The following is a 22979-nucleotide window of genomic DNA, read 5'->3' on the forward strand; positions in this document are numbered from 1 at the left end:
TGGAATGTTAGGTCCGTGAATCAAGGCAAATTGGAAATGGTCAAACAAGAGATGACAAGAGTGAACGTTGAATCAGCAAACTAAAATGGACTGGAATGGGTGAATTTAACTCAGATGACCATTATATTTACTACGGTGGGGAATAATCCCTTAGAAGAAATGGAGTAGCCATGATAGTCAACAAAAGAGTCCGAAATGCAGTACTTGGATGCAATCTCAAAAAGAAAGAATGATTGCTGATCATTTCCAAGGCAAACCATTCAATATCACGGTAATCCAAGTCTATGCTCTAACCAGTAATGCTGAAGAAGCTGAAGCTGAACGGTTCTATGAAGAGCTACAAGACCTTTTAGAACTAACACCCAAAAAGATGTCCTTTTCATTACAGAGTACTGGAATGCAAAAGTAGGAAGTTAAGAAACACCTGGAGTAACAGGCAAATTTGGCCTTGGACTACAGAATGAAGCAGGGCAAAGGCTAATAGAGTTTTGCCAGGAGAATGCACTGGTCATAGCAAACACCCTCTTTCAACAACAGAAGAGAAGACTCTACACATGGACATCACCAGATGGCCAACACCGAAATCAGACTGATTATATTCTTTGCAGCCAAAGATGGAGAAGCTCTATATAGTCAGTAAAAACAAGGAGCAGACTATGGCTCAGATCATGAACTCCTTATTGCCAAATTCAGACTTAAGTTGAACAAAGTAGGGAAAACCACTAGACCATTCAGGTATGACCTAAATAAAATCCCTTATGATTATACAGTGGATGTAAGAAATAGATTTAAGGGACTGGATCTGATAGAGAGAGTGCCTGATGAACTATGGACAGAGGTTTGTGATGCTTTAGAACTGTGGTGTTGGAGAAGACTCTTGAGAGTCCCTTGCACTACGAGGAGATCCAACCAGTCCATCCTAAAGGAGATCAGTCCTGGGTGTTCATTGGAAGCACAGATGTTGAAGCAGAAACTTCAATACTTTGGCCACTTGATGCGAAGAGCTGACTCACTGGAAAATACCCTGATGCTGGGAAAGATTGAGGACAGGAGGAGAAGGGGACGACAGAGGATGAGATGGTTGGATGGCATCACCGACTCAATGGACATGGGTTTGAGTGGACTCTGGGAGCTGGTGATGGACAGGGAGGCCTGGCGTGCTGCGGTTCATGGGGTTGCAGAGAGTGGGACACAACAGAGTGACTGAAGTGAACTTTCAATATGCATATATCATTATATTTGAAATGAACTTCTTATAGACAACATACAGTTGGGTCAAGCTTTAAAAACACCTACTCTGCTAGGGCCTGTCTTTTAATTAGTGTTTTTAGGCCATTTACATTTAACATAATCATTGATATATTAGGACTTAAATCCGCCACTCTGTTTTCTATATGTTCTCTATTTCTCTATCTTTTTTATTTCTCTATTTCTTATTTCCTCTGCCTTTTGGTGGATTATTTGAACATTTTTTAGAATTCCATTTTGATTTTTATATAGTGATTTTGAGTGCATTTATTAGTATAGGTTGTTTAGTGTTCATTCTAGGTATTACATTGTACATACATAACTTAGCACAGACTCAGTTCAGTTCAGTTCAGTCGCTCAGTCATGTCTGACTCTTTGTGAGCCCATGGACTGCAGAACACCAGGCTTCCCTGTCCATAACCAACTCCCGGAGTTTACTCAAATCCGTGTCCATTGAGTCGGTGATGCCATCCAACCATCTCATCTTCTGTCGTCCCCTTCTCCTCCTGCCTCCAGTCTTTCCAAGCATCAGGGTCTTTTCCAACGAGTCAGTTCTTTGCATCAGGCAGCCAAAGTATTGGAGTTTCAGCTTCAGCATCAGTCCTTCCAATGAATATTCAGGACATGAACAGTATGAAAAGGCAAAAAAGAATCATATCAGGCAATGCCATAATTTTGGCTTCAACCATTAAACATAACTTAGAAAAGCCAAGAAGAAAAAGAGCTTATTGCAGTTACCTATATTTTTTGTTTGCTGTGTACTTTCTCCTTCCTGATATTCAAATATTCCTTTGTTTATCATTTCCTTTTGGTTTTGAGAACTTTTAGTCATTCTTTTAGAGTAGGCAACAAACCCTCTTAGTTTTTCTTCATCTGAGAAGCTTGTGACTTCCCCTTTATTCCTAAAATATTTTCACTGGATATAGGATTTTGAATTGACAGCCCTTTTCTTTCAGCACTTGAAAAATGTTATGCCCCTTTTTTCTGGACTTCATGAATGTTGGTGAGAAATTTGCTGTCATCTGAATTGTTTTTCCTCTAGAGGTGAAATGTCATTTCTCTCTCACTGCTTTCAAGATATTTGTCTTTAGTTTTCAGAAGTTTGACTTCTGAAGAGTTAAACTTTCATGCATTGGTGTAAGTTTCTTTTGGACTTCCCTGGTAGTTCAGACGGTAAAGAATCCACTTGGGATGTGGGAGACCCGGGTTCTATCCCTGGGTTGGGAAGATCCCCTGGAGGAGGGCATAGCAATCCAGTATTTTTGCCTAGCGAAAAGTTTCTTTCAGTTATTTTGTCTGGCATTAACTCAGCCTCTGGACTCTGTAGATTTATTCTTTTACCAAAGTTGAGAAGTTTTCAGCTATTATCTCTTTGAACACTTTTATACTCCTTGCTGTTTTTTCTCTCTTTTCAGAACTCCAATGACACAGATGTTAGACTGTTTGTTACAATCCCACAGATTCTTAAGGCTCTGTTCATTTTCAGTCTATTTTCTCTCTGCCATTCAGATAATGTAATTTCTATAGTTCTATCTAAGAGTTTTTAAAAAGCATGATGTTCTAAAAATATGAATAAGAATTAAAGTAAACTCCATGGGATCAGGACTTCTGTAATGATCTTGGTGTAAAAGTTTTCATAAGTTTCATCCACAATGAATTTGTATCTACTTTGTCTACTGTTTAATATGCTTGAACCATTCAAAAGAATCAGACTTACTGACATTTACAATTGCCGTTTATTTTGTTCAAGAGAATTTAATAAAATTAGTGATCTATGTCAAATGTGCAAGGGATATTGGCTTTCTTATTTATCAATGAATAACAGCCAGCATTCACTGGTACTTACTCTGTGCCAGGCCCTATTCTAAAAGATTTATATGATTTAACTCATTAAACACAAAATGACTTTATGCGACAGATCCTAATATATTCCCATTTTGCAGAGGAAGAAACTGTGGTACACAGAGCTTGAGCAACTTATCAAACAACACACGGTTATTAAGGGGGACTCAAATCCCAGTAGTCTCCATGCCTAAGCACAACATAGTAATGACTCAAGTGTATGTTTTATTAGCTACGTTTCATCATACGTGTTCATTAGATATGAGACATATGACTTCTACACTGAACACTGAAGTAAAATAGCACCCAATCCCCTCAAATATTGTAAGACCTGTCAACAATTTGAGTATATTTAGTCACGAAGTGGTTTCTCAGTACTCAGTACCACCCGGTAACAAGGACCACCGACACTCTTATAACCTAAAATCTGACACAGTGGTTCTCAACCCTGGCTGCAGAGTGAATCACCTGGGAAACTTAAAATGCTGATGCCAGGCCCTGCCCTTAGAGACTCTGACTTAATTGTCTGGGATGTGGCCCGAACACCAGAATTTTTAAGAGCTCCCAGCAGATTCTAATATGCAGTTAGGGTTGAGAGGCACTTTTGGAACAACTCCACTGCTTTCCAGCTCCCCACATCCCTAAAAGCTAGTCCCTCTTTGCTCAGATTCTGGTAGAATCATTTCCCTGATGCAAAATCTCAGTTGGTATCTGTCACTTCACGTCTAGAGACTTCAATCCAGTTCTTATGGCCCTCCTAAAAGAAAGAAAGTCAAGTCACTCAGTCATGTCTGACTCTTCGTGACCCCATGGACTGTAGCCTGTCAGGCTCCTCCATACATGGGACTTTCCAGGCAAGAATACTGGAGTGGGTTGCCATTTCTTTCTCCAGGGGATCTTCCTGACCCAGGGATGGAACTCAGGTCTTCTTCATTGCAGGTAGACTCTTTACCATCTGAGCCACCAGGGAATCAGGTATGGCTCACCAAGGAATGGCCCTCCTGAGTTCTACTGAATTTTGCATCTTTACATCTCCAGGGCCCAGGCACGGTCTGTGGTAGACATTCTGTTAATGTTTACTAAATTAATATTTGAATACCAGACTTGGTTTTCCTCATCAGCAAACTTGGCATCCAAACCTTTCATTATTCCTTTTATTCAAGAAATATCGCATATACTAGGCTATGAATACAGCAATGAATAAGACCAACATTTTTAAATCTCTGCATACACAGAACTTATATTTGGTTGAGGGGAGGGGAGGTGGAGTTGGAGGGGACACATAATAAACAAATGAGTAGAACATATGATAGCAAAAAGAAAAGGAGACAACCAGGGCTACGGAGGAAAACGAAGCCAGAGAGAGAGATGGAGAGTGATGGAGTGGGGTGCCATTTTGGATAAGGTGGTCAGGGAAGCCCTGGATGATTAGGTGACCAAGCGCCCTAAGTTAAGCAGAGACCCAAGGAACGTAAGCAACTGGGACCCTCTGGGAATGTGAAGGAAGGATTCCAAGAGGAAGGAAAAACCAAGAGCAATGGCTCCAAGGCAGGAACAAGCAAGACCTGGCTTAGAGCCATCAGGGAACTGGGGTGCAGAGCCAGTGACAAGACCACAGAGCATCTTGAAAGACTGAAGGAGGACTTTGCATTCTACACTGAATGACAAGGGGGGGGGGCATTGCAGGGACTTGAGCAGAGTAACAGATTCTGCTTTCATTATGTTAACAACAGATTTAGTTGGATATAACTGACATAGCATACAATCCATCCATTTAAAGCCAACAGGTCAATAGGTTTTAGTATACTCACAAAGGTGTGCAATCATTACTATAACCGATTTTAGAACTTTCTCATCATCCTAAAAAGAAACCCCATGCCTAATAATAGTCTCAATCACCCCCCAACCTCCAAAGCCCTAGATAACCATAACCATTGATCTACTTACTTTCTGTCTTTCTAGACTTGCCTGTTCTGGACACTCTGCATAAATGGAATCATACAATATGCGGTTCTCTGTGCCTGACTTCTTTCACTTAGCATGATTTTGTTCAAGGTTCTCCCCCATTGTAGCATGCATCAGTACTTCTCCCCTTTTTGCAACCAAATAATGTTCCGTTGTATGAATATATCACATTCTATTTATCCATGCATCAGTTGATGGATACTTTGGGGCTAGTATGAATAACACTGCTAAGAACATTTGTGTACAGGTTTTTATGTGTCTCTGTCTTCAGATCTCTGAAGATGAGACAGAAAGGAGCTGTTGTTGAGACCAAATGAGGTGGTGGAATGTTTCTCAACAGGAGAGAGGCAGACCCATGAGGAAACACAGATCATTTTATGTTGCACTAGATAGCTCTGCTGGTAAAGAACCTGCCTGCCAAAGCAGGAGATGCAAGAGATGCAGGTTCGATCCCTGTGTTGGGAAGATCCCCTGGAGGAGAGCATGGAAACCCACTCCAGTATTCTCGCCTGGAAAATCCCACAGACAGAGGAACCTGGTGGGCTACAGTCCATGGGATCAGACACGATTGAGCATGCACACACACAGATGGTATTTAAATAACATTTAATCCCACAGAGTGAAAGTTATTTCCTGTGTCAACTTTCTTTAACTCTTCATTACCCCACAGAGAGGGTCTCCACTGGGTGTTAGTCTCCCATTAACTCCTCATCACTTGGTAACTCCCCCATTAACTCCTCATCACTTGGTAACTCCCTTTCTAACAGCCTGAGAAGACTTCAGGACCAGGGACTTTGACATCTTGCTGCACTTTGACATCTTGCTGCACTTTGACAGCATTGGTATCTTTTTATTTTATTCTTCTAATTACTTTTGACTTAAAGCAAGTGACTGTTTTTTAATTAAGGCCAATGATTTCTTTTTGATGAAGGCCATTCTTAAAGTTTTATTGAATTTATTACAATATTGCTTCTGTTTTATATTTTGTGTTTTTGGCCCCGAGGCCCACTGGACCACCGGGGAAGTCCCTAAAGCCCATGACTTTAAAATATTCCTCCTTTTAAGCTACATCTATTGAAGTTTACAATGTGAAGCAATTCAAAGAAAAATACTAAGTAATTCTGGAGACTGCATGGTTATGGCAAAATTCCAAAAATTAGATGCAAACATCTGAAATTTTGGAAGCCAAGACAAGACATGAGAAAGGCCCAGATAGAGGTGCAGTGTTCACTTCCTACCCAGGTCATTCTGCCGTGATTCCCATAAACCCTAGGCCAAGGTATTTCCCAATGGACCCTTGCAGGCTGTGATGAAACCTTCTCCCATGTCCTTTCAGGTTGGAGACCTGACCTTGAGCCAGTCCAATAGTCGGCTTCATCAAAGGTGCTAGCCAGGTTAGCACCAGATGGTCTTGGATGGACTGCAAAGCCCTACAGGGAGCACTTTGGACATTTGAGGACTGGATGTGGGAGGATGGGGTGCTCCAAACTGGAAAAACTAGTCCTAGGGATTTGGACCAGCTGACTTCATAGAAACTCAGGTCCATTCCCCAAACCCTGGGTGGAAGCTGTTGGGACAGGGTATACTGGACCCAGTGTCCCTGGACAGGCTCCCTTATTCTGAAACCAGCTAAGGGATTAAGAGTACAAATATTTTCTATTAGAGCAGATGTTTCAATCTGGTGGCTCAAATGTATTAATAATAATAGCATACAGTCCATGGAATTCTCCAGGTCAGAATACTGGAGTGGGTAGCCTTTCCCTTCTCCAGGGGATCTTCCCAACCCAGGGAACAAACCCAGGTCTCCCACATTGCAGGTGGATTTTTTTACCAGCTGAGCCACAAGGGATAATACCAGATACATATCCTGCACTTACTATGTGCAGGGCACAGTTTGCAGCACTTTATATGTATTTACTTTTTTTTTTTTAATCTCTGTAGTTTTTTTTTTTTTTACTTTATAATATTGTATTGGTTTTGCCATACATTGACATGAATCCGCCATAGGTGTACATGTGTTCCCCATCCTGAACCCCCCTCCCTCCTCCCTCTCCATACCATCCCTGGGTCATCCCAGTGCACCAGCCCTGAGCATCCTGTATCATGCATCGAACCTGGACTAGAGATTCGTTTCACATGTTAATATACATGTTTCAATGCCATTCTCCCAAATCATCCCACCTTCGTCCTCTCCCACAGAGTCCACAAGACTGTTCTATACATCTGTGTCTCTCTTGCTGTCTCACATACAGGGTTATCGTTACCATCTTTCTAATCCATATATATGCATTATTATACTGTATTGGTGTTTTTCTTTCTGGCTTACTTCACTCTGTACAATATGTATTTACTTTTTAAAAATCCTTTCAATAATCTGTTTCCATTACCTTATTGAGTCTGTGGGCTTCCCTGGTGGCTCAAACGGTAAAGCGCCTGCCTGCAGTGCAGGAGACCTGGGTTCAATCCCTGGGTTGGGAAGATCCCCTGGAGAAGGAAATGACAACCCACTCCAGTACTCTTGCCTGGAAAATTCCATGGATTGAGGAGCCTGGTGGGCTATACAGTCCATGGGGTTGCACAGAGTCAGACACGACTGAGCGACTTCACTTTCTTTCTTTTCTTTGAGTCTGTGACCTTGCATTAGATAAAGCTACATTCAAATTCTGGCTATTCCACTTGCTGGTTGTGCAACCCTGGGCAAGACATTTAATTCCATGGGGCTTCGGTTTCCTCCTCTAAAATGAGAACAAAAATTGTATATAACTCATAAGGATGTGGAGAGAATTATTAGGCGAGTGTATAGCACAGAACTTGCACATAAGCAGATAACAACCTCTGTAGCAAATAAATATATATGTAAACACACTGTTATAGTCATCAGGTGAGTTACTAAGGGGCCTGCTGTGTGCCAAGCACTGTGCTGGGCACTCACACGAATGACTGAGTCCTGCTGAGTACTTCAACTCCATGTCCTACCCGCCTTCCCTTCAACCACTAGGTGCCACCCTCTTTCTGACCTTCTTCCTCCTCCTTGAGCATGCCAAGTCCTTGCACTGACTGCTCCCTCTGACTGCATGTCTCTTCCCCCACTCCTTCCTACCATCCCTCATAGTGGCCGCTTCCTTCTCCTCACTCAGGTCTCAATTCAGACGTCACCTTCTCAGTGGGGCCTCCGTGACTACCTAATTTAGTGAAACACAGCATTCCTCAACTTGCCAACACTTCCTCTGTATAAAATCCTCTGTGCTGTTTCCCTCACAGCATGACTCACCATTTGAAATTCTTCCTAGATGAAGCCCCGTGAGAACAAGGAGTCCAGATCGCATCCTGCCACAGTCCCCGCGCCTGGGACACAGCAGAGACTCAGTCAACTGCTGAATAGTTGAACATGCTTTAAATCACTGTATTGTATTACTGTGAACATCAACCAAAATCACGCCTATCACTCATTCAACAAATATGAATCGAGTGCATCCTATGTACCAGGCATCACTCTGGGTGCTGGGACAATAGCAGGGATCAAATGAAACAAAAGTGTCTGCTCTCACAGAGCATTTGTTTTGGCAGCTCTGTAGCAAGATGCATGCGTGAAATACGCAGCATTATGTTCAGCATCACGTGATGTTTAGCACTATGAAGAAATATAAAGTGGGAGAGGGGAGAGTCTTCTGAGGGGCGTATGGGCACCAGTCTCCCACTTTGCCCGCACAGAAGGGCCTCTCAGTGCACCCCCCCTTCCCCTCATTGAGCCCCGTGGTACCATGGTCAGCATCTCAGTGGGACATCTTGATCGAAGCCTCTGCATCTCCAAGAGCAATATTGGCTTTGAAGCTAGGCCCAGCAGGTGGGGTCGAGGCTGGGGTTGGGATAAGTCAGCCCTTGAGATGCCCTGGAGGGAGGGGGTCACGCGGCTTGACCTCTCAGGGCCTTTCCTCACTGTGGGGAAAGTGGCAGGCGATGGACTCCCCTGGCCTGGAGCTGCAACCAACCCTGGATTCTGGGCCATCCCTTGACCCCCTCTATCTCAGGCAGAGAGCCAAGGTTTACAAACATCCAGAGGCCTTTGATCGGCACCAAACCCCCCGAGGGTTCTGACTGTTTTTTGTTCTAAGCCACAGGCCAGGACCCTACTCTGCTTTGCATCCAGCAGGGAAGACTGTGGGTAGTTGGGGTGTGTGTGTGTGTGTGTGTGTGTGTGTGTTTGACATAGTGGTAGGCAAGTGCACATGGCTCCTTGATTTTTTTTTCTCCAACATCTAGGCTGGGCTTGTATGAGGGAATTCAATTCAGTAAATGTTTACTGAGCACCCACTACCTTCCATGCACCATTGCAAAAACCAGGGCTGAAGCAACAAAGCAAACACCACCTTGGCCCCCAGGGTGGCCAAGAGGCAAACGAGCAAGTGAATGGAAATGGGAGCAGGTGCTTGTGAATGGGCTGGAGACAAAGCTGGGGAGGCAATGGGGTACCTTCTGCACAGGATCCTCCCGGAAGACCAAGTGGAGTCTGGGAGAGATTGGAAGGAAGCGAAGGCGGTGGCCACGTAAGGATGTATGAGGAACAGTGTGGCAGGCAAAGGGAAAACCAAGTACAGTGGCCCCGAGTCATTGGAAGACAGTTCCAATTGGATGAACTCCGTGACTGACCCAAAGTGAGAAGAGGGGGTCAGAAAGGTAAGAGGGTGAGGGTGGGGGCAGGTGGGTCTCTGGCCCTGAGGAAGGTGGCAACCCTGGAGTGTTTTGGACAGTAGAATGAATGACATGATAGGGATCAGTCTTGAACAGGATTCCCTAGGCTGCTGTGTGGGAACAAGACCAAAGGGGATGAGGCAGAAGCAGGGAGTGTGGTGAGGAGACGGCCAGAGTGGTTCAAACGAAACAGCAGAAGGTCCAAGTAATAGGATGTAGGTTTTGTGGTGGGGGTGGGGTGCGCTGGGTGGGGTGGAGGAGCTAACTTCTGTGTTCTCATGAACAGGACTTACTTTTGCTAGTCATTGTATATTCATAATTTCTGGCAGATCCCCTGAAGAAGTGAATGGCTACCCACTTAATACTCTTGCCTGGAGAATTTCATGGACAGAGGAGCCTGGCAGGCTACTCTGGGATTGGGCTACTCTGCAAACCATAGGATTGCAAGGAGTTGGACACAACTGAGTGACTAACACTTTCACTTTTTTTTTTCCCCAAGAGAAAGATTCATTTATTGTAAGTGTGCATGCAGTTGGATGAAGTTTTACAACAAATCCACCCAAGTAACCAGAGTCAAGATGGCGAAATGGAACTTACCCCTCCCCCTGAGAAGGCCCCAGAAGCCTGTTCCATGTCTCTGCCCCTCCTCCAAGGGGAGCCACTCTCCCAGCTTCCTGATTATATTCTGGAAGTAAAGCTAAGAGGATTCACTGCTGGGTTGGGGAACGGGGTGTGAGGGTGAGAGAGAGGTGTCAAGGGGAGTCATTTCCTATGATGGGGAAGCTGGGTGGGAGCAGAGACCAAGGGCTGGAACCAGGAGTTTGTGTTTGAACAGACTGCATTTGGAGCTGCTTGTGCAATCCCTGGAAAAAGATAGAGACCGGCTTATCTGGGGGCTTCAAATTCAATACTTACAGGAATGAGCAGCACGAGGGGGAGAAGGTCTGCGAGTAAGAAATGTTTCACTCTCTTCTTAACTGCATCGTGAGAAGAGCAAGATGAGCATGGGGCTAAATCGTGACCAGCAGCCAGCCTCAGAGCCAAGGGGCAACAGGGCAGGGTGGGGACTGGGGTAAGCTGGGAAGCACAAGCCCTCCCCCCCTCACAAGGGGAAGTGCTGGAATGCGGGTCCAGTGTGGCCGGATCTCCTGACGATGTTTCCAGAGAAGTCAGATATCTGGATGTTGCTATGAAACCATCCTAATCATTTAACACTGGCAACCAAAAAAAACAAATACTCCACGGACCCATCAAACATGGCTACAAGTACAACAACCAGTCTGATCCCGATAAGAACCTTCATTTTACAGATGGGGAAACGGAGGGCCAGAGAAGTCTGGGATTTTTTCCTAAATTCAGAGAGGAAGTTAGTGGAGAGATGGGCCAGGCGCTGAGTGGGCCGGATCTCAGGCCACTGGTTTAACCTCGTTCACCACTGCATTTAAAAGCAGGCATTGTTCACACAGCGGGCAGCTGCACAGGCACCCATGCCAGGCTGCGCAACATGGCTGGGCTGCTGCGCTGCTGAGTCTTGTGGGCAAAGCAAGTGCCCAGGTCCAGTCTTGTACCACCTGGCTCCTGGGCACCACTGCCCCTTTCGGGAACTGCCATGGCCACCAGGAGCCGAGCAAAGGCACTGAGACAACAGGAGGCAACATCAACAGTACAGAGGAGAAAAAGCAAAGCAAGTCGCAGCAGCTGAAAAAGACTTTCCAAAAATATGGTGCTCTTGGCGGGTCACTGCACACTGGAATCTCATTAATCTCCTTGGGCATGTTTTACATGGTTGTTTCAAGTAGTGCGGGCATGTCGGCTGTCCTGCTTAAACTCGGATTTAAAGAGTCACTGGTCCAGTCAAGCACGAGCGCCTTCATGGTAGTGTAGGCCATCCACTCACACACATCCAGGATCAGCATTACCTTAGTTTCCTGGCCCTTGACTGTCAGATATTTTCAAAAAGTGAGAATTTTTAAATTCCCTCCAGCTGCAAAGCCTTGATGAACTCTTCATTTGCAGAGCTACTTCTTTTAAATAACACATTTTGGATTGGCTTTATTCATAGGATGTACATTTTGCGGTGGGTGGGGGGGCAAGGGCTAATTGTTGTGTTCTTGTGAACAGGATTTCCTTTTGCTAGTAAAAATTCAGGGTTTCAAATCATTGTAATTTGGTGGGGGGGAGGGCTTTATTATTTTTGGTAATGCTCTTCATCACAGGGCTTGTCTGCATAATTGAAAATGTCAGCAAAACACCACCGATGAGTTGTCATCTCAAACAAAACTGTCACCTAGGAAATGTTCTTCCGGAAGACCATCACTGAGCGTCTGCCTGCAAAAGCCTTGGGGTTTTAGTCTTTGCTCAAGTTCTTAACGGACAGTGGTTCATCAAGCTGGTTTTTAAAATTCTCTTTCCTCCAGTATTTGTTGTCAGGTTGCCTGCAGCTTAGCGTGCAATATTGTGCAAAACAGCTACCAGTGCTCCAATTAATGAAGCAGAATTTAAGGATTCACAATACGTAATCAGGATCTCAATTAGCATCAACACTTTGACATTCATTACACTCGTTTGGGGGGAAAGAAAAATATTTCTGGTATGTTTCATTAATCCCCCAAACACCTTCAAATCTGGACATGATGGGGCCTGCCTCAGCTGTTTTTTCCCAAATTTCATTAAAGTAGGTCAGAATCATTTGTCTCTGTTCAGGTAAATTAGGAAACTTAGTTCAATACTAATGGCATCAGTTGGCTTTGGACACCTGAGTCCTCAGAGCAATCTGGACACTGCACTTACATGGAAAGCTGAGGCAACTTTGGCCTGAGTCCATCTCAGACTTCAGACATTCCAGAACTACCGTCACAAAGTTTACACTGTGTTGCTACTTATATTTTTTGAGTTAAAATTACATATGTTAAGAAAAAAAAAAGATTTTGCGTCATTCTCTAAAAAAGGAAAATTACTAGCAGTTGCTGTAAATGGGAGACAACTGTGAAATAAGAATACAAGCCCAGGAGGGACTGAACCAGTTTATCAGCTAAAGGGGGTGTGACCTGAGGCCCCCTGTTCTCTGTGAGGGACATTCCTTAAGAATAGAAATCCAAGCATACAGACCCAAATTGAGACTTTCTCTTGAAATAATCAGGAGCAGGCAAAGGAAAAGGAATTCCTCCCGTGGGCTTCAGCATCAGTGACCGCTGTGACCAGGTTCCTGCAGGGCACCTATTAAGGTAACCAGTTTGCCCTGCCACCATGCATGAGGGCTTGTGTTTATCTTTTCTGGCTCCCAGATTTATTTTTATTTTGGGGGGCTTGATTAAAACTACATTTGGGACAATCAGAAAACTAAAGGAACTATAAACTGATCTGATAAACTATAACCTGGTTTTACTGAGATCTGACTATTGACAGTTTCCTAGTTAGCCCTTAAAAAACCCATGTCAATCAGTTATTTCAGTTAACTTTTGTAAGAATCTTTGTGGGACAAATTCTCCACTTTCAAGATCTCTAAAGCAGATCCATTATACTGCCCTCTTAAAGCAATTAAAGTGAAAGTGGCAGTCGCTCAGTAGAGTCTGACTCTTTGCGACCCCAACGACTATACAGCCCATGGAATTCTCCAGGCCAGAATACCGGAGTGGGTAGCCTTTTCCCTTCTCCAGAGCATCTTCCCAACCCAGGGACTGAACCCAGGTCTCCCGCATTGTGGGCAGATTCTTTACCAGCTGAGCCACAAGGGAAGCCCAAGGATACTGGGGTGGGTAGTCTATCCCTTCTCCAGCGGATCTTCCTGACCCAGGAATCGAACCGGGCTCTCCTGCATTGCGGGTGGATTCTTTACCAACTGAGCTATCACCAAAAGGTTTTAAATGGCATCATCGACTCAGTGGACATGAATCTGAGCAAACTTCAGGAGACAATGACAGATAGGGAAGCCTGGTGTGCTGCAGTCCACGGGGTTGCAAAGAGTTGGATATGACTTAGTGACTGAACAACAATAGGTTTTAACAATTTAAAGTTGGAGCTGCCTTTCTGGGGCCAAATTCAAAGGACACATGTACACAGCAGAGCCAGACGGTGACGCCAGTGCCAGGTAATTCCTCTCGAGGACAGGACTGGTCCTTTTGTATTGCTGTCTTTATGTAAACAGTTGGCTTTGGGTTCCTAACCACCTTCCACAAGGAGCCTCCCTACCATTCAGATCCCAAGTAATGCCTCTGAAAAAAAAGCCAACAGGAATTCCCACAGGTTTAAGGGCTTAAATCTCAAACTTTGATTCTGTGTTTGGAGAAATGGGAGTGGACTGAAAGGGCAAGGAGGAAAACAAATTACCATACCAAACAGCGATTTGTTCAAGGCATAGTTCTCGTCTAAGGCCCGACTCCTGCGGCCAGTGGTCAAAACACAAGATAACTGGAGAGGTGAAAGTAAGGTGTTAGTCGCTCAGTCGTGTCCGACTCTTTGGAACGCCATGGGCTCTAGCCTGCCAGGCTCCTCTGTCCATGGAATTTACTGGGCACGAATACTAGAGTGGGTTGTCATTTCCTTCTGAGGAGAGGAAGTTAAAAGATAAGGGAACTAGAGCATTACGTGAATTCTTCAGCAAAGTATACAAATCACTTGTAAATTTACATTGTTTTCACGGAACTAGGGGAATAAAACTGATGATCCATTTAAAAAATGTAATAAATAAATAAAAGCAGACTGTTGATAGGGGTGTGTTGGGGTCAGAACTTAGAATTCTCATACTCCTCTCACCTATAAGAAGCAAAATCTTCCCCCAGAGCAAACTTCAAAGGTTTTCTCTAATGTCTTATTGGCCAGAAAAAGGTCACTCACCCACCCCTATCTCAGGGACTGATCTTAGCTTTCCTGGAACCACCTGCACCTAGTAAATACCTGGACAAATTGAGGCTCTGTCCAAAAGGATTAAGGGGGTTGGCTTTTTAGGAGGCAACAATGTCTGGCACAATTTCTACCATACAGGCTGATGACTCTGGGCCAGGCATTTCATGGGAAGATCAGGAAATGGATGCTGCAGGGCGAGGGCAGAAACGGTCATGAATTTGTTCTGCCCCTTTTACAGTGAGGAAGGGAGGCTGGAAGGGCAGGCAGTTTTTCTTTGCATCCAGAAAGACAGAAACTGCGACCTCTGGTGGCAAAGGAGAGCCACTCCACTGGGTTCAGGGAAAGGGGAATTGAGTCCTTTGGAATTGCAGGGCCCTGAACTCAGGACACAAGAGGAGAGTCCTAGTTCCCAAAAAGAGGGTTGGGGGCAGGCCCTTATAAGGACATGGGCACTCATTCAGGGTCTCCGTTAGTTGGTGACGGCAGGGTTAGGAGTTAAGGATGAGTGCAAGGCCAGAGCAGTACTTGCCTAGGGCCCCCAAGACACAGTAACTGAGACAAATATTCTAATGCAATATTTTAAACAAATCAACCTGGCAAATTATGGGCCACAACCAGGCGCCTGTTTAAACAAAATCGTATGGGAAGTGGCATCAGGATCCAGGCTGACGCCTCAGTTACAGCAGAGACTACAGCCCACGGGCCTCACCAGTGTGCTCATCTCCTCGAGGGCAGCTCAGACGGTTCAGGAGCACGCCTGCATGGGGCACTCACCAGGCCAGGCTTGGGTAACTGCATTCCGTGGCCCACGGACTGGCCAGTTCTCCAGATGTGGCCTGTGCCCTTTTTGCTGGACACCTCTATGTCAGCACCTTGCCCTGATCTGCCACTCACTCACTGTGTGACCTGGAGCAAGGCTGAGTTTCTCTGCCTCACTGCCTTCCCTTGAAGACGGGGCAATGTACACAAAGAACCTAACTGCTCAATACAGTTAACTGATGTTGCAAATGGGAGCTTGGATCCCAGCTCTGTCGCTTACTGCGACCCTAGCACATCATACTTACGTTGCTCAGTATTTCCTTATCTGTATAATGGAGGTTTGAACCCCTGTCTGGGGGGCGTGGGGATTCCAGGGGGAATTCACACAAGGCTGCTGGTGCTGTTGGCTCACTGATGCAAAGCACAGGCTGTCCCCACGTGGACAACGAGGGAGCTGGGATCGCAGAGGGTTCCCTAGCCTAGCCTCTGTGAGACACTGAACTAGGAGAATCCACTGATCCCCTAGGAAGGCTTGTTCACCCTTGTTTCCCAGCCTGGAAAACGGACTGAGGAAGAAGATGGAAGCTCCTCCTGGGAACAGGTAGACATCTCTCCAGTCTCTGGTTATCTCCTTCTCCCCACCTGCAGAGGCCAGTTTTTGCCTCCCTGTTGCTGCTGACACCTCCCCCAGCTGCTGGCCAGCGTGTCACATGGCTTACCATCCACCCATCGACCATCATCACAGGCTCAACCTTCTCGCTGCTCTCTTGCCTTCACTCTGACTCCGTATAGTCTTTCCTCTACTGATGCCATCCTTTCACAACACAAACCAGATGTTCCGTTTAAAACCTCCTGAGTTGCATTAAGAAGAAAAACCCAAGCTCATTACCAGGCCAGGAATGACCCAGCACTTACCCACTTCTCGATTTCACTTCCCACTTCTCCTTGCTCAGCTACCAACCAGTCCCACTGGCCTTGCTGTCCCTCGAGCAAGTTCCTCCTTCACCAACCTGGTACACCATGCTCCATCTGCCATCTCTTGGTTCTCCGGCGCATCTCAGCACCAACGTCACTTCATCGGAGGCTTCTCTGACCACTCCTGCCCCTCCCCCCGCAACGTGCATTCCTCCCAGGCACTTGGGATCTCAGCATCCTTTACAGCCCTCATCACTGTCTGAAACTGTCTCAGGTACTTAGTTTGTTTCCCGAGTGGTTCACGCCCCTTCTGTGTCTCCGGTGCCTGGCACACAGCGAATACTAGGTATCTGCTGATGTAACGCCTGCACACATGGGTCAACCATTCCCTCCACGAGGCAGAGATTAGCCATAGTAGCTGTACAGTACAGGAGGAAACTGGGGAATGAGCCTGCAGTCTTGTTGAGAATATTCATTGAAAAAATTATGGCCAGCCTCTGTGGCCTTGGAATTCTTTGAAAAACACTGTGATATAATGCCAATACATAACGTAATAATTTAAAGACATGTCATAGCCAGCATCTCATTTCTTAAAGGGTCAGTGGAGTTAAGCAGCATTTTTCTTCTTTTTTTTTTTTTTACCATACTCTCAAAAAGAACTGTATTTTACACCAAAACCTAGTATGTACTGTTGTCTATATACACATTTGAAACAAGTTTCATAAAACAATATTAACAATACTACAGATAATGCACTTTAATATTTTCTAATCTCTGATGCCATTTCTGTTTTTAATATGCTGATTGCATCCCACTATACTGGTTTCAAGAGGAATATGTCATGAACACAACAACAAAAAAGGCTGGGTTACAGAGCTGATAAAGATACACTGACACCAACTGAGGCGCTGTCCTTGTCTCACCAGAAGTGCTGAAATGTGGTTCAGTGTGGTTCACTGGTTCAGTATGTGGTTCAGCGTTTTGTAACGTCAGGCCCTTCAACCTGAGGTGTATGCCTTACAACTGTGGAGAAAGCCTGAGATTTATTCTGAATGCCCAGTTCTGCCAGACATATACAGAGTAAGTGAGAACAGCCAATGGCAGGTGATAATGTCTAACAAGCACGATCACAGCTCTTAAAATTACCCGACCATCTTTATTTAGGTAGAACCTCATACTCATAGCCTTCCTTCAAACTACTGTGAACAGTTTCCTGCCTGTGGTTGTCGCACGGAGAATTCTTCTAGCCCACCATGGATCTCTTTCTCCCTCTGAGGCGCACCTCATCTAATTTTTTTAACACTGGTTTGGACTTTCTGGAGGAGGTGGAGTAGCTCTTCAGAAAGGCTTCAAACACAGTCTCAGTGTTGGGATGGGTGCTGAGGAAGGCCTTCTCCAGCACGTACAGGTCAACTCCCTTGTCTTCTGGAAGTGCTGAAACGAAGCTCAGCCCAAAGTCTATAAGCACAATGTTCAGCTGCTCCAGAGGGGGTTTCAGGAGCATGTTGGATGTGGTGAGATCACCATGAATGAGGTCTTCGTCGTGCATTCGAGCCAAAACCTGCCCGATGGTCCTGGCTAAGCCCAGGAGACTTTGGGAAGATTTTTCAGTCTCCAGAGTGGATTCAATATAATCTCGAACAGTCACTGAGCCTTCGATTTCTTCCATAAATAAGCAGTTGGAAGCATAGTCCACAAAAAAGACAACTGGGGCACATATTCCTGTAACCAAGATATAAGGGGTCATTGAATTAGATACCTTTTTTTTCTTAATAGTAAGCTTAATTTTCTAGCTCAGTCAGAAAAATTTTCCAGTGTGTATCTGCATATTTTGGGAAAAAGATTTAGGAATGCTGCAGAATGGTACAGCTTTTCTTCTCTGGAAGTTTCTCCTGCCAGACTATGCTTAGACCACCACAGCAAGGTCAGCACAGCCAAAGCTCCCTCCTCCCTTCTACCCACTGTGATTGAACTTCATTTGTCATATTTGGGCTTCCCTGGTAGCTCAGCTGATAAAGAATCCACCTGCAATGCAGGACACCCCAGTTCAATTCCTGGGTCCAGAGGAGAAGGGATAGGCTACCCACTCAAGTGTTCTTGGGTTTCCCTGGTGACTCAGCTGGTAACAAACCCGCTGGCAACATGGGAGACCTGGTTTTGATCCCTGGGCTGGGAAGATCCCTTGGAGAAGGGAACAGGCTACCCACTCCAGTATTTTGGCCTGAAGAATTCCATGGACTACAGTTCATGGGGTCGCAAAGAGTCAGACACAATTGAGCGACTTTCACTTTCCCTGTCATACTTCTTCCCTAAAATACAAATCAAAGTAAACAGTCAGAAGGGTAAGCACCATTAGTTATATGTTCAAACATATGAAAGCAGTTTCCTGACAGGGACAGAAGCAGGAGAGCAAGCAGCATGCTGGCTTAGAGATGCACCTTTACAGGGAGGAAAGAGAGTGAAGTTGCTCAGTCGTGTCCAACTCTTTGTGACCCCATGGACTGTAGCCTACCAGGCTTCTCCGTCCATGGGATTCTCCAGGCAAGAATACTGGAGTGGGTTACCATTTCCTTCTCCAGGGGATCTTCGCGACCCAGGGATCGAACCAGGGACTCCCTCCTTGGAGGCAGACGCTTTAACCTCTGAGCCACCAGGAATACAGAGAGGAAGGACAAGTTCAAATCCCAGCTTCCTTCCTTTAACTGTGTATCTTTAAAGTCACATGTATTTCTCTAAGCCTCCATTTCTGCTTCTATAACATGAGATCAGTACTACCAATAATCCAATAACTTCACTGAATTTGAAGATTCAATGACTCTTTACTGAATGTCAATCACACTCAAGACACTTCAAGATACTAGAGACAAATGTGTAGAAATACAGCAGGAAACAAAACAACCGGGATCCCTGATTAAGAGAACTCAGCTGCTGGAAAGGGTGAAAATAGGAAATACGAATGAATGTGTAACTTTGCAAATCCAAGCAAGGGCAGAGACAGTGTGCTTGTTGGCACCTGAATTTCTTCCAGATCTCCCAGCACCTAACAATGTCTTGGTGTACAGTAGATGCCTAAAAAATTACCAATGAAAGAAACAAAGGTGAAAGTGTAAAAGTGAAATGCCAGTGTTTCTGAGTCAAAGGGATAGGGGGCGAAAGCCTTACTAACTGTGTAACTTTGAGGAAGTTACTTCCCCCCTCTGAACTTTGTTTCTCAACAGAGGCAAAGGTTTACCGTCATGGTGCAAAATAGTGTTTAGTCAAAGCTATGGTTTTTCCAGTAGTCGTGTACGGATGTGAGAGCTGGACTATAAAGAAAGCTAAGCGCCAAAGAATTGATGCTTTTGAACTGTGGTGTTGGAGAAGACTCTTGGATCCGGAGATCCAACCAGTCCATCTTAAAGGAAATCAGTCCTGAATATTCACTGGAAGGACTGATGCTGAAGCTGAAACTCCAACACTTTGGCCACCTGATGTGAAGAACTGACTCATTTGAAGACGCTGATACTGGGAAAGACTGAAGGCAGGAGGAGAAGGGGACAACAGAGAAAGAGGTGGTTGGAAGGCATCACGGATTCGATGGACATGAGTTTGAGCAAGCTCCGGGAGTTGGTGATGGACAGGGAAGCCTGGCGTGCTGCAGTCCATGGAGTCGCAGAGACAGGACTGAACTGAACTAGACTGTGTGAACCCAGAGACCCTGGCTCCTGGGCAAGTACTTGTAACTACATCTGCTTCTTGAAAGTAACTAACAGCGATCGAAAGTTGGGATTGTACAGATGGGGAAACTGAGGCTCGGGGCAGTTAAAAGACACGTTCAACGTTGAGTAAAGGTGGCAGAGTCGGAACTGAACCAGGCGCCAAGAGCTCCGGGACAAATGCTCGTCGCTACAACGTCAAGTGGCTTCTTAAGAGTTAATGAAAGGAAAAGGATGAAAGGATGACATTTCTTAATGGAAAGCCGTGAAGAAGGTACAAACGGAGAAACTGAGTCAAATCTCGCTCGCCCCCAACCCCGCAGCGCAGGGGAGCCCCTCACCTGCGTCGCCCGAGCCCCGGAGCCTCGGGGGTCCCCCGCGTCCCCAAGCTGGGCCGTCTTACCTGCGCGGCGACAGCGGAGCAACGCCCGGGCCTCCTGCACCGTCCGCCGCCGGCTGAGCCGCGCTTCCAGCGTCGGGTGCCGGTAGCCTTTGGGGAAGCGGTGCTTCACCACGGCCGCGCGACCCTGAAAGCGGCCGCGGAACACGCGCGCCTCGGCGCCCTGCTTCACCAGCTCCAGGCCGCTCAGGAAGCGGCTGCTCCGCTCCCGGGCTGCGGCCAGCGCTTCGGCCGCGGGCGCCAGCTCCTCGTTCAGCTTAGCGGCAGCAGCGCCGGCCGCCGCCATGTTCGCGTTTCCGCGTAGCCGCTCGGAGCCCTTCGGCCGCCTCCGGAAACTGTCGGGGCTGCTTCGGCTCGCTCCGAAAGTACTCGGACCTCCTCGGCCTCTCTAATGCCGACCCTTTTGCCTCGTGGAAGTGGTTTCTCCTCTCTTCGGCTCTTTTCTAAGCCTCCTGGTCCCGCCACTCGGCTCCTCGGCTATTTCCGTAAACCCTCGGCTGCTCTCGGTGAGCTCTTTCCACTCCTCGGCTCTTTCCGGAAACCCTTCGTGACTCTTGCGGTTGGCTTTGGTGGCGCTGTCTCTCAGCTCTTCGGCTATTTCCGGAAAGCTTCGGCGTCTCCCTGAAAAAACGTCTCTTGGAATCTGCTCTCAGGAATCTGTCTGGATCCTGGGAAGTTGCACTTCACAGTCCCTGCGTTTCATTCATACACAGGGAAGGTAACCTTTTCAAACATCAGATCCTTTGTTTTGTACTAATGTGGTTTCCAGCACCCTTCATCAGTTCAGCCTACTTGAAGCCCCTATAGAACCAATTCTATTTGGTTTGGAAAACCCAATTTCCCAAGTTCGTAGTTTCATTATCATAATTCTTAGTGTCCATATGGTCATCTCCATGGTTACCAAATCTGTCTGAACTGCTCTGTATGGTTGTTAGCATAACTGAGGCCATCTTGGGTCTGTACAGTTCCTTTTGTCCTGCTCACCCTACCTATGGCTGTTCTGTGTAGTAAATAAATATCTTCTCTGTCATCAGTGATTTTTAGGTCCAGGTGGCCTCTATGCTTTGTTAGCCTCCAAACGATGAAGACCTTTGCTGACGTACTCTTGGTTCCTGCAAAAACTAGTTACCCATTCATAACTTGACTTAGGAATGCACTTCCTGTTTCCAAGGATGTACCCCTAAACCCTAGGTTAACTATAAAATTGTCCCAATGGCCTCTTGAAGGTTCAAAGTGCAGCTGCAAATGCTTCTGGATCTCTGTCCACTTGAATCTACCCTGTAAGTTATCTTATAATAAACTTTTCTGTTGATTATATGGAGCTGCCTGCCTTGTTTTCCATTCTCAAGATACCTTTTCAGTTTGGTGGGCACTTTTTGTTTCCTCCAATTTCCAACACCCTCTTTTGGAAAAATCCATTGTGCAAACATATTTAAAAGTCCCAGGCTTGCTATAGTCAGACTGGTTCTGACTTTTACCATAGGAAATCTAGTTTAAAATCTTTCAGTGAAAAACAAACAAACAAACAAAAAAATAAAATAAAATCTTTCAGTGGCTCCCTGTTGTGCTTCAGACAAAGACCCATGAGGTCCTGCATGGGGCCCTATGTCCCTCTTGCAGATTCATCTCCCACCAAACTCCCCTTTGCTCTGGGATCTTCAACACGTTTGCCTTCTTTCAGTCTCATTCTTGCCAGGCTCCCTCTTGCCATGGGGCCTTTGCACCTGCTATTTCCTACATCAGAAGTGCTCTTCCTTCTCTTGGTTGCCTAAACTCATCTAGGCATCTTTCCATTTCCAGCTCAAATGTTACTTCCTCAGGAAGCCCTCCCTGACTTCTCATAGGAGGGAAAACCCAACTTAATAATTCCTGGAGTCCCTATGAATCTCTCTTTTGTGTTGCCTTTTTGTTTGCTTACATAACTATTTGATTAGTGGCAGGATTTAGTTCTCCACAGATTGTTAATCTGAGGGCTTTAGTTCCTCCCTGGCTATTGCCTAGAGGCCACCCTCAATTCTTGCCACACTGGCCTCTCCACTGGGCAACTCATAACACAGCAGGTGGCTTCATCAGAGTGAGTAAGTGATCAGAAGAGGTTGCGCAAGATGGAAATCACCATCTTTTATAACCGGAGTACACTTTTGCTTATTCTCTTTGTTAGAAATGAGTTACTAGCTCCTGCCTTGCCTCAAGGTAAGCCATTTTTTAAAATAATGTTTACTCTTTAAATTTTTGTATTTATTTATTATCATTTTTGGTGGCTGTGCTGGGTCTTCATCGCTGCACGTGGGCCTTCGCTAGCTGCAGTGTTGCGGAGTGGCAGCTACTCTCTACTTGCGGTGTGTGGGCTTCTCATTGCAGTGGCTTCCCTTGTGGTGGTTTCTCCTGTGGTGGAGAACGGGCTTTAGAGCACATGGGCTCAGGAGCCATGGGTCGTGGGCTTGCAGTTTGCCCCATGGCATGTGGAATCTTCCCAGACCAGAGATTGAGCCCAAGTTCCCCGCGTTGGTACGTGTGCTCCCAGCCACTGGACCACCAGGAAAGTCCAAGGGAAGTCATTTTTGAAGACGCCTACCAAAATGCCCAGTTAGAACTTTTTCTTTCTCATTTGGGAAAGAAATGAG

General features: G+C 45.8%; 1 protein-coding gene across 1 annotated transcript; it reads right to left on the reverse strand.

The window, feature by feature from the left end:
* Positions 1–17396: 17396 nt before the first annotated feature.
* On the reverse strand, positions 17397–20661 carry TP53RK (TP53 regulating kinase). Its single transcript, XM_004014619.5, has 2 exons — positions 20359–20661; positions 17397–17982 (listed from the first exon to the last, which is right to left on the reverse strand). The coding sequence occupies exons 1-2, from the start codon at positions 20639–20641 to the stop codon at positions 17504–17506; spliced, it is 762 nt and encodes a 253-aa protein (XP_004014668.1). The 5' UTR covers positions 20642–20661; the 3' UTR covers positions 17397–17503.
* Between the last annotated feature and the right edge of the window lie 2318 nt (positions 20662–22979).

This window comes from Ovis aries, chromosome 13, assembly GCF_016772045.2.
Source record: "Ovis aries strain OAR_USU_Benz2616 breed Rambouillet chromosome 13, ARS-UI_Ramb_v3.0, whole genome shotgun sequence".
NCBI lineage: Eukaryota > Metazoa > Chordata > Mammalia > Artiodactyla > Bovidae > Ovis > Ovis aries.